Raw genomic sequence first — 16,396 nt, 5'->3', positions numbered from 1 at the left:
GATTTTGAAGCTTAAGAATAAATGAAGTCAGATAGAATCTAATTAAATTGTGGGAAGAATGTGAGACGTTTATGATATATTGACTCAGTGTATCAATGTTGGATGAAATCATTACTCCAGCAGTCAGACTGGTTGAACTGGGCAGCTCCCAGTGTGACTCTGTGGATCTGTGTAAATGTGAAGCAGGAAATATTGTGATCAGACTGCAGCATCTTACAGGAAGTACAGACAGTAATTGCTGATTGTTCATCTTTTCAGAAGCAGCGTTGGGTCAAAACACTCGTTTCATCCATACAGGAACTGTGGGAGGAAATATCACATATGGATGCCTCAATACTGTCAATGGAAGCAGGACGTTCTTCTGTAAGGATAAATGTAACAAAACAGAAGACATCCTGGTTGAAACAGAAGAGAACAGAGCTCAGAATGGCAGATACAGCATTGAATATAGAGAAGGATCTGTATTTGGACTGTATGTGACCATCACACAGCTGAACAAGTCAGACACAGGATGGTACAGGTGTGGTTACGGCAGAACTTCGTCTGCAGATTCATCTGACACGTTCCCGATCTTTGTTGTAGATGGTGAGTTTTATATTTAATTTTTGTCCACATTCTGTTCAATGAATATCAGTTGTTAAATGTTTAAAATGATGAGAACTTGGTGCACTCCTGCAGCCTTCTGGTTAAGACCCATGTCACATAACCACAGTGTCCACGGTTTGAATCCAGCAGCGGACCTTTGTTGCATGTCACCCCCCCATCTTGCCCCCTTCATTTCCTGTCATATCTACAAAGTCCCCATAATAAAGGCATAAAAGAATCTTTAATAAAAAAATTAAAAAGAGAGGAAATGACATGACAGAAACAAATATTTTATTTTTCGGGTTATAGTCAGAAGTTGATTTGTGACAACAAGAGGAGTGCTGAGGTTGGCAGAGTCATACTAGTTGTCCAACCTGGGACCTTTTCTATATTTCTATTAACATTAGGTAACATAGAGAAGAACGGTTCCTCAGGTTCCTTAATGTTCAAGACATCATACTCTAAAATGTTTCTAAAGATGAAACTCATTTGTAGAGTCACAAAGTAATCTGATGTAAAATGTATTGCCTTTATAATGTTAGTTTTTAAATTTACAACAATCAGTTTGTACGATTTTTAAAAACCTTTTCAGACATTTGTGCTTTTATGTTTAATGTCAGACAACCAACCTGTGGATGTTATTTTCTTACTCTTCTGTAATCAAAATTCAAATAACAATACTTTCTTGTGATTAATAGAACAAACTCACTTCAAATATTCTTAATCATTTACTTCATTAACATATTTAATGCTGCATTTTTCTTGTGTATGTGATGGATGCTGTCAATATGATCTTTCTGTCTAGAGCAGCATCTCATTTCTCTGCATTATTGATTCAGTATCTGATTGTTTCAATGTGTTTTCATTGTTCACAGCTCCAACCACTTCAAAACCAAACCGGACTCTCCGACCCTTTCCAACATCAGTCCCATCAGCCTCCACACCAACAACAACACAGAGTTTAATCTCCAGTTCAGGAAGCTTCACACCTTCATCATCTTTCCCTGAAACCACAGAGCAGTTTACAGGTAGAGGATAGTTCATGTCTGTCCATCTGTCCATCACTGTCTCTCTGCAACAAAACGTCCTCTTAAAACAGTCAAAGTCAGCATAACAACGTTGTCTAATAAGAATAACAAGATGGTCCAACATGTGTTTCGGCACATAAGACAGTTCAGCATCTAGAAGAAAACATTTCACATTCAATTTTACAATAAATTTCCTCGTTATCTTCACACCTAATGTTTAAACACATCCTACGTTTCTTATGATGTAAGATAATTATTAACATGTGATGTCAGCACATGGCAAGTCAAGAAACATTCAGAAGAAAGTCTTTGGGATTTTTTTTCAACAGGAAGATCAGGTGAGGACTGATTACCTGACTGTGTCTGTAAAGCTGCAGCACAAACTGCTTCTGGACATTCATTGTGTTCATTTTAACAAATGTCAGATTTGTATCACACAAGTTTTCATGTTGCTGTCATGTTAATTAGTTTTCCTGTCATTCTCTTAATTATTCTGTCACTAATTACAACATCTCTATAATCTAATGCTGTAATTAAACTAAACTAAATCTAATTTAACAAAACATATGAACCATCCATCATGAATATTTGTTGCTCATTAATGTGTTTGATATTAGAAATTATGAAACAAAAACATCGAAAAACAGACGTTACACAGAGACACTGTGACTACAACTGCAGCTACAAGTAGAACAACAGCAACTGCTGTACAGTCAGTGAAAACTTTGCTAATGGCTGCCTCTGTATCATCTCTGCTTCTCTGTGAACTGATGGATTAGCCCTCATTAATCTGCAGTCTGTTTACAGTAAGTCTACAATACACAAAGTATTGATCATCAGTATTCACTGTTCATCTTTCCAACAGCACTGCAGGATGGAAACACTGGACTCGTCAATGCAATAAACCTTTTTGCTGGAGCTGAAGGAGGAAGTGGTTCAATACATTGCTATTTGACTTCATCTGGAAGCACCAAGTTCTTCTGTAAAGGAGAATGTAAAGAAGAAGACATTCTCATTAAAACAGATGATGTCACAGATCAGAGTGGCAGATACAGCATCAAATATATAGACGGATCTTCTGGAAGAAGAATTGTGATTGTGACCATCACACAGCTGACCAAGTCAGACTCAGGACGGTACAGATGTGGTTTGGGTGGATCTTCGGTCCCAGATGCTTACTGGGACTTTGTCATCACAATTACAGATGGTGAGTTTCTACTGAAAGTCATAAAACCTGATATATTTACTATGTTCATCCCATTTAATGATTTTAAAATATAAGAATGTATAAAGTCAGATAGAATCTAATTAAATTGTTGGAAGAATGTGAGACGTTTATGATATATTGACTCAGTGTATCAATGTTGGATGAAATCATTACTCCAGCAGTCAGACTGTGGTTGAACTGGGCAGCTCCCAGTGTGACTCTGTGGATCTGTGTAAATGTGAAGAAGGAAATATTGTGATCAGACTGAAGCATCTTACAGGAAGTACAGACAGTAACTGTTGATTGTTCATCTTTTCAGCAGCAACGTTGGGTGACAACACTCGTTTCATCCGTGCAGGAACTGTGGGAGGAAATATGACAAGAGGATGCCTCGATACTGTCTATGGAAGCAGGAAGTTCTTCTGTAAGGATACATGTAAAAAAGAAGAAGACATCCTGGTTGAAACAGAAGAGAACAGAGGTCAGAATGGCAGATACAGCGTTGAATATAGAAAAGGATCTGTATTTGGACTGTATGTGACCATCACACAGCTGAAGAAGTCAGACACAGGATGGTACAGGTGTGGTTACGGCAGAGCTTTGTCTCCAGATTCATCCAACACGTTCCCGATCTTTGTTGTAGATGGTGAGTTTTATATTTAATATTTGTCCACATTCTGTTCAGTGCATATCAGTTGTTAAATGTTTAAAATGATGAGAACTTGGTGCACTCCTGTAGCCTTCTGGTTGAGACGCATGTCACATAACCACAGTGTCCGCGGTTTGAATCCAGCAGCGGACCTTTGTTGCATGTCACCCCCCCATCTTGCCCCCTTCATTTCCTGTCATATCTACAAAGTCCCTATAATAAAGGCATAAAAGAATCTTTAATAAAAAAAATTAAAGAGTGGATGGAGATGACATGTCAGAAACAAATATCTTATTTTTCGGGTTACAGTCAGAAGTTGATTTGTGACAACAAGAGGAGTGCTGAGGTTGGCAGAGTCATACTAGTTGTCCAAATAACAATACTTTTTTGTGATTAATAGAACAAACCTTAATCATTTACTTCACTAATATATTTAATGTTGCGTATTTCTTGTGTATGTGATGGATGCTGTCAATATGATCTTTCTGTCTAGAGCAGCATCTCATTTCTCTGCATTATTGATTCAGTATCTGATTGTTTCAATGTGTTTTCATTGTTCACGGCTCCAACCACTTCAAAACCAAACCGGACTCTCCAACCTTTTCCAACATCAGTCCCATCAGCCTCCACACCAACAACAACACAGAGTTTAATCTCCAGTTCAGGTAGTTTCACACCATCTTTCCCTGAAACCACAGAGCAGTTTACAGGTACAGGACAGTTCATGTCTGTCCATCTGTCCATCACTGTCTCTCTGCAACAAAACGTCCTCTTAAAACAGTCAAATTCAGCATAACAACGTTGTCTAATAAGAATAACGAGATGGTCCAACATGTGTTTCAGCTCATAAGACAGTTCAGCACCTGGAAGAAAACATTTCAATTTCAATTTTACAATAAATTTCCTTATTATCTTCACGTCTAATGTTTAAACACATCCTACGTTTCTAATGATGTAAGATAATTATTAACATGTGATGTCAGCACATGACAAGTCAAGAAACATTCAGACCAAAGTCTGAGATGTTTTTTCAACAGGAAGATCTCATTTTTGATGAAGGTTTCCTGTGTAGTTTTCTTGTAAACAAGGTTATATTTATATTCAGTGTTACTCACCAAAACATGCTGAGTGTATCCTTTGGGTCCAACATAAGTGTTGAATATGTTTCCTCAATCATAAAATATTTGCAAAGCAGATTATATAAAGTATTTTAAATCTTGTATTGCTTGTGGTTCTTCTCTCCTGCTTTTGGTTGGTGCATTGCTGTGTTTCTGGGCAGGTTCCTGCATCCTGTAGATCAGTGGGATGATGTGAAACCACTGGCAGGATTGTGTATCACATCAACCACGTGTGCACAACGTAGATCCACATGTAAAAACAAGCTACTTGTGGTCAAAAACTCCACAGGGAACCTTTACGCTTCTAATACAAGACAAAAGATTCCAGTCTTTCAAACTACCACATGTTTCTCTCTCTCTTCCTTCCCAGCCGTCTCTGATGTCTCTCGTCCAAGTGCCTTCTGGCCTCTGGCTGTATGTGTGCCTGTGATTGTTGTGGTGTTGGCTGTTGTTCTGCTGCTCCTCCACAAATTGAGGAAGAGGAGGAACTCTGGTTTGAACACCAGAGGAACCTCAGACAGCAGAAACATGGAGGTGACTTCCTTTAACTCTGTATGTCTCATGTTAACTCTTACTGTTGGCATTTATACATTTTATTTTTGCAGTTAGGAATAAAAAAATCTCATGTCTGCAACTACTTCACTAGTATGAACAAAGCTATAATTAAATAAAATCATAATTATTGTTAATAGACCTCTGGCCTGTCCAGTTGTTATCACTAAAATATCAGAAAACAATTGTCTAAGAAGAACACAATATCTGGTCTGTTACCCTGGTTACTGCTATATTAGGTTTGATGTCATTCCTGTTTTATTTTCAGTTATGTGTCACCTATGAGAACCATTCTGTCAGCAATGAGAACTGTCCTCCAGTCTCCACGTATGAAGACAACATCTACCAGAGCCTGAATCCAGACAGCAGGGATCTGGACCAAACCTACTCTACACTCACAGCAAACACATGATGATGTTTGGATTTGGATCTGGATTCTGTACTGTGCAGGTTAACATGTGCTGCAAAGTTCCAGTTTGTTCCACTTTCTTTCTTTCTTTCTTTTTAATCAGCCAATATTAACTATAAACATGCTATTATTCACCTCTATGCTGATGATACACAACTGATCATGTTTCTTCTTACTTGCTTATTCTGACATGTTCATTCTGTTATCACAAATGTAGATGTTGTTTGATATTGTTCTTTTACACTTTGAGCCAACTCTATCTCCTAGAAATTACATTCATATTCGACTAAATTGTAACAGCAAATATGTTTTATTAGAAACATAACGTTACTGAATCACATTTTCTCTCAACATGATGAAAAATGTTGTTAATTAATGTATTTAAGTTGTAAAAATGTTGATTCTGAACGTATGAGTGAAATGTTCAGAGACAATGTACCTAGTCTTTTTTTTCCACCAAAATATCTGATGTTGCAGTAAAATCTCAGCTGGTAGAAACTCCAGCAGTATGAAAGTGTTTGTGGTTGTGTTCAGACTCTGGCAGCACTTGGTTCAGGTCAGAGAAAGATCCTGGTCTCTGTTTAATACAGAAAAAAGTCTGCAGTGACTTTAAGATCAACATGTTCATGAACATTTAAGCCACAGCATCATCTTTCACTAACCTGAACCAAACCTGAACACACACAGGACTCAGGATGTGAGCCCGGGTCTCTGCTGTCAGAGTCCTTCATCTTGTAGCCCCCCATCCACCCCGACCTCCTCCCTCCCACTGCAGAGACACATAGAAATGTAGCTTCATTCATTACTGTGAACATCATCCAGGCAGAGATTATGTTTGATAACACAACATTACTGTGAAACAGTTTTATCGTATATGAAGGTCATTTCTAGAATTCACAAGTCTGATGGCTTCTGGAAAAAAAAAACTTCCTTCTGTTTGTTTTACATGCAGGAGACCTAAAACACATTCCTGATGGCATCAAGTTAAAGTAGTCATAGAGGACATCCTGTGTGTGGTTGCTGATAATCTTCTCTGCTTTGTTGAGGACTTGTTCAGTATTAAGCTGTAACGGAACTTTGTGTTTTGCCAATAATTTTAGAGCTGAAGTTAACAACATGTTGCAATCCATTCTTGTCCTTTTGACAAATGTAAACCAGCAGTTAAAATACTTTCAATAAAAGGATAACTTCAATAAAACGTTGTCAATATTCTCTGATCAACTCTAAAGGAGTTTAGTTTGCAGCTCAGACGCTGCTGAGCCTTTTTCACAATAACATCTGTACTGTCACTAAATGTCAATCTGTCATCAAACACAGTTCCCAAGTATTTGTAGGTCTGAAGCCAAGAATGATTGTTGGAACTGTCTGTGTGTTGTGGTGAGATCACCATTTCTTTAGTTTGGGACACATTTAAAACTAAAAAAGATCTCATCTATTCATCATGATGAATCTGAACCTCTTTAGACAGGAAGTGACTGCTGCTCCAGCAGCAATATTGTAAGAAGGTCTGTCCACCATAGTGAGTTATTTTACAGCCAGTCTGTGTAAAAGTGTCTGACTCTGGTGCCTCCTAGTGGCAGTATTGAAAAAGACACTTAACACACAGAGAGCTTCAACATTTGATTGTCAAATTGTTCTGAAGGCTGCAGCTTCTTAATCTGAGCTGCTACCTTTTCCTGTTTGACATCACATGTTGCATCACATGTTTTCTGGACTGTAATCATTATGTGTCACTTTATATTGTGATATTTATGAGGAGCTTTTTTCATAAATGGAGCACAGCTTTCAGGCAGAGCATTGAAGTCGGCTTGTTTCAGCTGTTTTCATTATGCTTCACAGGGCGGCTGTGACTGTGGAGGTAGAGCAGGTCGTCCACTAATCAGCGGTTAGTGTTCATGTCTGACATTTTCAGAGTTCTAATAAATGCTTATGGTAGGTGTATTTCATAGGCAAGTAAAGTCTACATAACTATAACCTACCATAAATCTCAAATGCAGCTGTTCACATCATACATTTCTTAATTTACAAATAAGAAATGTGCAATACATTTTAAAGTTCATGAGAAACCTTGAGAAGCAAATTGATGGGAGCAAACACATTATTTGGTGTGGGAAACAAAGGGTTAAACACCTTCATATAAAATATGTCCTCATAGGAGAGGTAATAATGAATACCGAGCATTAATAAAATGCCCTTATACCTTATACCTATATATTCAGTGTTTATATTGTGCTCATAAATGGGGTAAAGTGATTATCCTTATCTTCAGTCAGATTTGTCAAAGAGGATTCACAGCAGCTTCAATATGAAACCACTGATCTACACAAATTAATATTACACTTATGTTCATATCTATGAGGCTGTGTGTATATATTTATTTAATCTTCATTGTTGGATATCTCCAGGCATATTATACAGTATGTATGAAGTAAAAATTTATTGTGCTGTGAGATGCTGGTGTGTCTACATACTGGAATGTTTGGTTTGTTGGTGTTTAATGTGTCTGAATAATGTGTCACATAACTGGTCCAAAATAAAATTATTCATTCATTCATGTACCTTTAACCGTCGTCATCATCATCATCATCATCATCATCATCATCATCATCGTCATGTTTTAAACACACAGAGAAACAGTGAAGTCAAATTAATTTATAGAGCACATTTAAAAACAACAGTTGACCAAACTGCTTCACAGAAAAATGTAAAAACACAGTTGAATAATCAAAACAAAGTCAGATAAATAAAGTAAAGTAAGTAAAGTAAATTGTGAAAGATAAAATTAACAATTTTAATATGCTATAAAAAAAATAGGGGGACTCAAAAGCGATTCTATAGAGGAGGGTCTGTAGCTGGGATTTAAAAGTGGTGATAGATGGGGAGGATCTGACGGTGAGGGGCAAACTGTTCCACGGTCGGAACAGCGATGCAAAAAGCTTTGTCACTTCTGGATTTTGACCGCGAACGTGGAACAGAGAGGAATAACTGATCAGAGGATCTGAGGGGTCTTAATGTAGAATATGGACTGAAGACATTAGAGATGTAGGCTGGTGCCAAACCTGTTAGTTCTCCCCCTTTTACATTTAGTTACAGGGTAACTACAGGGTATGTGGGCTCAGCTTTTGTAATATAGCATATTATGTGAACTATACAACTATATGTATCAACAATATATAGAATGTCCATATTGGGATCCAAATTTTGTCCTCTGTAGTTACTGAGTAAGTTATGTTGGTTATTCAACCCTTCTTACGTGTAGTTACAGGGTAACTACAGGGTATGTGGGCTCAGCTTTTGAAATATAGGATATTATGTAAATTATACAGCTATATGCATCAACAACATATAGAATGTCCATATTAGGATTCCAGTTTTGTAAAAGTTCACAGTTGTATTGATTCATCCAGATATCATAAACTTGAAAGAACTTGAACAGTTCTTTCACTTGTTTCATAATAGCTGCTGCATGCTCTCTTTGCATTTCTTGTTTTTCTTTGATACAAGTTTCACAATCCTTACTTTTATCACACTGGTCATTATTGCATTTCTTATCTTGTTTGTCATCAGGATTACTTCTTGTGATAAATGTCTTGTTGCTTTGTGGGCGTGGAAATTTGAATCTACAAGTTGTTCCCTTCTTTTTGCATGTTTTGAGTGCCTTTTGCTGTGTTGTTTTACAATGGACACAGTTTCATACATTTACTGATCTGTCTCTGGTGGCATTTCACATGTCACACATTGATCCATGAATGCTACATATTTCATCATCTTGGTCAATTTGAAGCACATTCTCAACCCACAACAAACAATGGGTTTGTGGACTTCCATGCTATTGAAATTCAATACGATAGAAGTAATCAACTATTTTACCAATTGGCTGAGCTGGCGACATGATAGGAAACAGTGGAACCATCGCACATTCTTGCAGCTGTCACAGGATTCCTTTTTAACATGTCCAATGTGTCAGACAAGTCCAGGTCATCAATGTATTTCTGGGCTTCTTGTTTCATTATACTGTTCTGTCCATCACAAATCAGCAGACGAGAATGAGTAAATAACCATCTTGGAATACCCAGTTGTCTCACCATAACAAATAAATCCTTTTGCACAGATTGCCAACAAGCAGGTGTACCTCGTATAGATTTCAGAAATTCATATCCTTCATCAAAGTTTAAAATGCTTCCAAGTGAATCTTTGTTTGTTAACATTTCAGAGGTGGGAAACATTTTGCTTTTTTGGTTTCAGTTAATAATCTCACAGGATTGTTGACTTCTGCTGGTGCGACATATACGATGTCATCAAAGTGCAGATCCAGAACTTCTTGTGCAATATCAACTGGTTGCAAATGTGACCATGAACATGTCATGTCGCTGTCTTTCATGTAATGATTCATCAGTGGATTCATCTTCTAATTGAACGTTAGCACTTTGGATTTTGTCTTTACACACGTTTTGATGTATCATCATCATCATCATCATCATCGTCAGCTTCTTCCTCACATTTGCTTGATTTGCATGTTTATACCATTTGTTGCATTCTTTCAAATATGCCAGTGCTCCCTGTATTTTATCTGTGTGAGTATACTGATATTCATAATGTCCTTTGTAAGTTAAGTTTCTTTTCAGTTTGACATAAATCATAAGATCATGATTATCTGGTCTTGGAAGATCATCAGTCACACTTGTAATATTGGATGGCGCACATGTAACTGGTCCATAAACACCATTTTGTCCACCTTTTGGCAAAGCAAGCACTTTCATGAATGGAATGTACATTGCAATCAAGTGTTGTTATATTGAGTGAACCATTTAGCTGAGGTGGAATAAGATCTAAAGCCAAATTGTTCATAATGTTTTCTTCAGGAATTTTACCAACAAGAATTTTTCAATGACAAGTGAAACAAATCCATAACTCACTAATGGGTCCCTTATTGAAAATACAGTCTTGAAGATAAATATCAATACGTTTGTGAAAATATGTTTCAATTATACATTTACTACACACTTGTATTCCTTTTTTGGCATATAACTCCTTTTTTTACATTTTATCCCCCTATGTTGAACTAGCTGTCTCACTACTGGTATTACGCAAGATATGTTTCATGGACACATCATCATTTCTAGGGCATTTACCACCAACAGTGACCCCTTCTAGACATTTACTTGTACTTTTACTCCAGGGACTTCAAAGCACTTGTTCCATTCAGAGTTCACATTTGCTGTCAGCTGACAGGCAAGATCACTCAAATGTTTATGTGCATCAGTAAAACCTGAGTGTTGAATCACCAAAACTTTGTCAGTTAATGCAACAAGCAGGCCTTGGCTGCTATGAGAGATTTAGGACTGATGTGTTAGACAGCGCCCTCCACCATCATCATTACAACACCAAACGAGAGAATATGTTTTCGAATTGTATTTTGCTGAAATACAATGACTTTTTATATCAGCCCTCACTCAGTGCTTTTTGAACATGCAAATTTCTCTCAAATCACATCGACTTTCTCTCATTTTAAACAACTTTTGGATTCTTTAAGGGGGAATAACTGATTTTTTGCCTCCTTACATAATTTTAACCCTTTTAAAGTCAACAAAATCTTTAAATTTCAGAGCCTTTAATTCAATAAACAGTGAGATTCCGGATTTATTCAGAGTTAAAGCTCTAGTTGTGCAATTCTTTGGAGCTGTCAGAAGGAGGCAGTATAGGAGCTCTAAGCAGCACCAAAGTGTTTAATCATCATCAGACAAATCTGTGTTTTTTTCAAGCTGGGGCTCAGGATCCTGCAGGGACCTCCAGCTATGATTTTGGGGATCATGAGACATGTAAACTGTAAGGGGAAAAAATATATGTCCATCACACAAAATATTTCCCCTTTTTATGATGTCTACCCCATGTTTCATGTGAAGAATAAGTAAATTTCAGCCTCCATACTGTATCATTCAAGGCTAAAAGATCATGTATGACAATATCTGGACCCATGATTGTGTTTCAAGGATGCTCAAGAGACATGAAACAAACACCTTAATGATAAAAGATTATTTGTTTCACTCACATTGATGAAAAAATGAAGATAAAATGGTGAAAAGCAGTAATAGCGTCTCTGGCTCTTCTGCTCTCATAGTCTCAGACCCACTGGTCTAAATTACAGACTAATTAACCCACCAAACAGATTTATTCTGTTTTTAAACAAATCAGAAGGTCATTCAGGGTTGAGCCTGACTAATGTCTAAATGTTTGCTCAGACAACAACATGAATATATTACAGTCCATTTAAAGCTGTAACAATCAATATATTTGAGGAGAAAAAAAAATCTGAAACCAAAAGGGATTTATATTGATTGATTTATATTTTAAATTCTTTGGTTTCATGATGGTGCCCCCTAGTTTTGCAATTTTTCAAATAATACCATCCCATCATCCTCTTATGTAGCTGGAGTTCAGTGGTGGATGAAGTATTCAGATCCTTTAATTAAGTAAAAGTAAAAATACTCTAGCCTAAGATACTCCATTTCAAGTAAATAAAACATAAAAATAAAAAATAAAAACACCAGTACTCACCTGCCATATGCTGTCAATCAAACACAGATACTGACATGCCCCTCGAGCTAAGACCTATTAATATAAAACTCTTACCAATATTTAAAAACATTACTTTTGACTGCAAAGAGGGATGATTACATGTGATTTCAGTTGGACTTCAGCTGTGGTGGTTTTCAGGCTTTTTCCACTACAGGACTTGACGACAGTTAGCCTAACTTAAGGTGTGTTGTTGTGGCTTTTTTTACTGAACTACGCCCACTTTGGGAGCAAGTTCCTGAACCAAACCTTTGCTTCACAGCTGGTTGGTAGCAGATAAAAGGTAGCAGTTGGTAAAATTGTTAAAGGCCTTCCACACCTGGCAGGCAGTCCTTGAAATTTGTTTTATGTGGGAGTTGAAGGACATATCCTGATCAAAGATAACTCCCAGATTCCTTACAGTGGTGCTGGAGGCCAGGGTAATGCCATCTAGAGTAGCTATATCATTAGATGATGTGTTTCTAAGGTGTTTAGGGCCAAGCACAATAACTTCACTTTTGTCTGAGTTTAGTAGCAGAAAATTGCAGGTCATCCAGGTCTTAATGTCCTCAAAGCATGCTTGGAGTCTAGTTAACTGGTTGGATTCATCTTACTTCATTGATAAATATAATTGGGTATCATCTGCAAAACAATGAAAATGTATGGATTGTTTCTTAATAATATTACCTAAAGGTAGCAAATATAAGCTGAATAGTATTGGTCCTAGTACAGAACCTTGTGGAGCTCCGTGTCTAATACCTGGGACATAGCCTGCGTGAGCAGCACATGTGAATCACAGAACTTGCTTTTCATTTTGGCGCCCATGTTAACAGATTAGAGCAGCCATACAGCCCACATGAGCCATATGTTTCACATGCGGCTCACCATAGTTTCAATGTCTGTATTTGTAGAATATGTCACAGACATGAAGTGTCATCACTGCGGGTCAGCCTGTGCGGTGCATGCCGGGGTAGATTTGTGGTCAGTTTCTGTAAAACACCCAGTTCAGATATGACCAACCAGTGTATAAAATGGGCAAAAAAATTAACAGACCGTGTAGTTAAAAAAAAAAATCCCAATATTTTATTAAATAGCTGCTAATAAATAAATAGAGGTAAAATGAGACCAAAGCCGGGGGAGCTAAGTCAGTTAGACAAGAGGGAATAGGACGCCTGTGGCTGGGTGTGCTCAACCTCTTCCTGCGTGTGGCGAAGCACAGGGAAGCACTTCAAAACTACATCAAATCCACACAAAATCTACACACAAAAGAAGACAAGCAAAGTGACTGACTCTAGTGTGTGTGGCTGGTTAAGTAATTGCAGATTGGAGGTCACACCCAAGCACACCTGTATACCATCAGCCCATCACCACGCAATTCACCCCACCACACATGAAGACCACACCCACAGGACACACAATAGGTGCTAAACAATAAAAGTGTCAATCACTGCATTCAAAATCAGGCCGATACAGGTCCACCCTGGTACATTTGCCTCCTGACAGTTTGGAGGTTTCATCTCTGTTGCTGGTCCACTACACTGGCTGCTGGCTCCATAACCTTGCAAAGCAGTGAAAGTAAACTTTTTTTAGGAAATATGTTCTAGTATGTTCAAAATAAATAATGCAAAAGAATAAAAACTATATGAAAATAACAAATTAATGCATGTCTAAATTGAATACAGCACTCTTAACATATGATTTAGTGTGAAAATAAATGAAATGACATAACAAGACGGATAGCAGACAATAACTGAAAACCTAATTCTTCATCCTGCACTATTTCCACTCAATAGGTGCTCTACTCATACACAGCAAGCTAGTCAACATTATGGCCAATATTTACATACAAATCACAAGCGCTCATTTCTCAAACTCACACCAAAGTGTAAGTTAACATCCTAATTAACACAGTAGTTGAACTGATTGACAGGATGGGTGTTTTTAGTCCAGATATTATAGGATACCATATTCAGATATGGTGGACCCATGAACATTGACTGTAGCCACTGCAAGAGAGGCCTTTAGTTCCTAGACATTACCCCCCATAACATATAGTGTGATCTTGGTGTGATCTCTCACAACTGCTGAGGGTGTGGGGTGTGGGTGGGAGATGGTGAGAGAGCTGTCTGTATCTGTGTATTTGTAGTCTATGTTTGTTATGTAACGATGTCTTTGTAAGTATGTGTTATATTTTGTATTTTTTGTTTTTTAGGACCCCCTTGAAAATGAGATGCTACATCTCAAGGGGCTATCTTATTAATAAATTCAAATTCAAAATTCAAATAAATTCAAAATCAAAGCAAAGGTTCATATACTTTTGCACACAAATTTGTAAGATTGGATAATTTTCCTCAATAAATAAATGAAAACATTTTTTTGTCTCATCTGTTTAATTGGGTTCCCTTTATCTTTACTAGATATGATCAATCTGTCTTTAGTAACAGGCTATGTACCACAGTCTTTTAAAGTAGCTGTAATTAAACCTCTTCTTAAGAAGCCTACTCTTGATTCAGGTGTTTTAGCCAATTATAGACCTATATCTAACCTTCCATTTCTATCTAAGATCCTTGAGAAAGCAGTCTCTAATCAGTTATGTGACTTTCTACATAACAATAGTTTATTTGAGGATTTTCAGTCAGGATTTGGAGCGTATCATAGCACAGAGACAGCACTGGTGAAAGTCACAAATGACCTCCTAACTGACAAAGGATTTGTCTCTATACTTGTCCTGTTAGATCTTAGTGCTGCATTCGACACAATTGACCATCAAATCCTTTTGCAGAGACTGGAACATTTAATTGGCATTAAAGGAACTGCATTAAGCTGGTTTAAGTCCTATTTATCAGACCGATTTCAGTTTGTACATGTTAATGATGAATCCTCCGTGAAGGCAAAAGTTAGACACGGAGTTCCACAGGGTTCTGTACTTGGACCAATTCTATTCACCTTATATATGCTTCCTTTAGGTAATATTATTAGGAAACACTCCATAAATTTTCATTGTTATGCAGATGACACCCAATTATATTTATCAGTGAAGCCAGATGAACCCAATCAGTTAAACAAACTCCAAAAATGCCTTAACGACATAAAGATGTGGATGACCTGCAATTTTCTACTACTAAATTCAGATAAAACTGAAGTTATTGTACTTGGCCCTAAACACCTTAGAAACACATTATCTAATGATAAAGCTACTCTGGATGGCATTACCCTGGCCTCCAGCACCACCGTAAGGAATCTGGGAGTTATCTTTGATCAGGATATGTCCTTTAACTCCCACATAAATCAAATCTCAAGGACTGCCTTTTTTCACTTACGTAATATCACAAAAATCAGGCACATCCTGTCCCTAAAAGATGCAGAAAAACTAGTTCACGCATTTGTTACTTCTAGGCTGGATTATTGCAATTCCTTATTATCAGGCTGCCCTAACAAGTCTCTAAAGACTTTCCAACTGGTCCAGAATGCAGCTGCACGTGTTCTGACTAAAACTAGAAAAAGAGACCACATTTCTCCCATTTTAGCTTCACTACATTGGCTTCCTGTAAAATTTAGAATAGAATTTAAAATCCTTCTCCTGACTTACAAAGCCCTTAATGGTCAGGCACCATCATATCTTGAAGAGCTCATAATACCGTATTATCCCACTAGAACACTGCGCTCCCAGTATGCAGGCTTACTGGTGGTCCCTACAGTCTCTAAAAGTAGAATGGGAGGCAGAGCCTTCAGCTATCAGGCTCCTCTTCTATGGAACCATCTACCGGATTTAGTCCGGGGTGCAGACACCCTCTCTATGTTTAAGAGTAGGCTTAAAACTTTCCTTTTTGATAAAGCTTATAGTTAGGGCCGACCAGGCTCGCCTTGGATCAGCCCTTAGTTATGCTGCTATAGGCCTAGACTGCTGGGGGACTTCCCATGATGCACTGAGCTCCTCTCTCCTCCTCCTCCTCTCCATCTGTATGCATTCATGTAACATCAATGCATGTCACTAACTTTACTTCTTCCCCAGAGTTTTTTTTGTGCTTTCTCATCTCACAGGAAAAGCGAGTCCCGGGCCGAACCTTCACGGTCCTTCACAGTCCTGATGGCATCCTTCCCTGGCTGTTGCTGCTCGTGCTTGTTGTTGTTGTTGTTGTGATTTTTTTTCTTCTGTCCCCCCTCCCCCTTTCCCTCTCTCTTTCTCTCTCTCAATTCAACCGGTCAAAGCAGATGGCCGCCCACCAAGAGCCGGGGTCTGCTTGAGGTTTCTACCCGTTAAAGGGGAGTTTTTCCTTACCGCTGTCGCCAAGTGCT

The 16,396-nt window shown here is 37.8% G+C and overlaps 3 protein-coding genes across 6 annotated transcripts in view; 2 read left to right on the top strand and 1 right to left on the bottom strand.

The window, feature by feature from the left end:
- Positions 1–16,396, bottom strand: part of LOC122981768 (polymeric immunoglobulin receptor-like) — a 724,120-nt gene that overhangs the window by 140,232 nt on the left and 567,492 nt on the right. The window lies entirely within an intron of this gene.
- The window catches only part of LOC122981723, a 930,226-nt gene that overhangs the window by 490,519 nt on the left and 423,311 nt on the right, over positions 1–16,396 (top strand). The window lies entirely within an intron of this gene.
- The window catches only part of LOC122981752, a 72,827-nt gene that overhangs the window by 1,329 nt on the left and 55,102 nt on the right, over positions 1–16,396 (top strand). For 2 of the 4 annotated variants that reach the window (XM_044350488.1, XM_044350487.1), the window contains exons 3-4: positions 259–585; positions 1,461–1,613. In XM_044350488.1, the coding sequence (XP_044206423.1) occupies positions 259–585; positions 1,461–1,613 (480 nt within the window). Of the gene's footprint in view, positions 1–258; positions 586–1,460; positions 1,614–2,478; positions 2,821–3,139; positions 3,467–4,957; positions 5,122–5,407; positions 5,882–16,396 lie in introns of those variants that run through there. The other 2 variants (XM_044350486.1, XM_044350485.1) reach the window with 2 other exon arrangements.

The sequence above is a fragment of the Thunnus albacares genome, chromosome 5 (assembly GCF_914725855.1).
Source record: "Thunnus albacares chromosome 5, fThuAlb1.1, whole genome shotgun sequence".
In the NCBI taxonomy this organism is placed as follows: Eukaryota; Metazoa; Chordata; class Actinopteri; order Scombriformes; family Scombridae; genus Thunnus; species Thunnus albacares.
The sequence above is the reverse complement of the archived record's forward strand: the minus strand, read 5'-3'. Positions and strand labels throughout refer to the sequence as shown.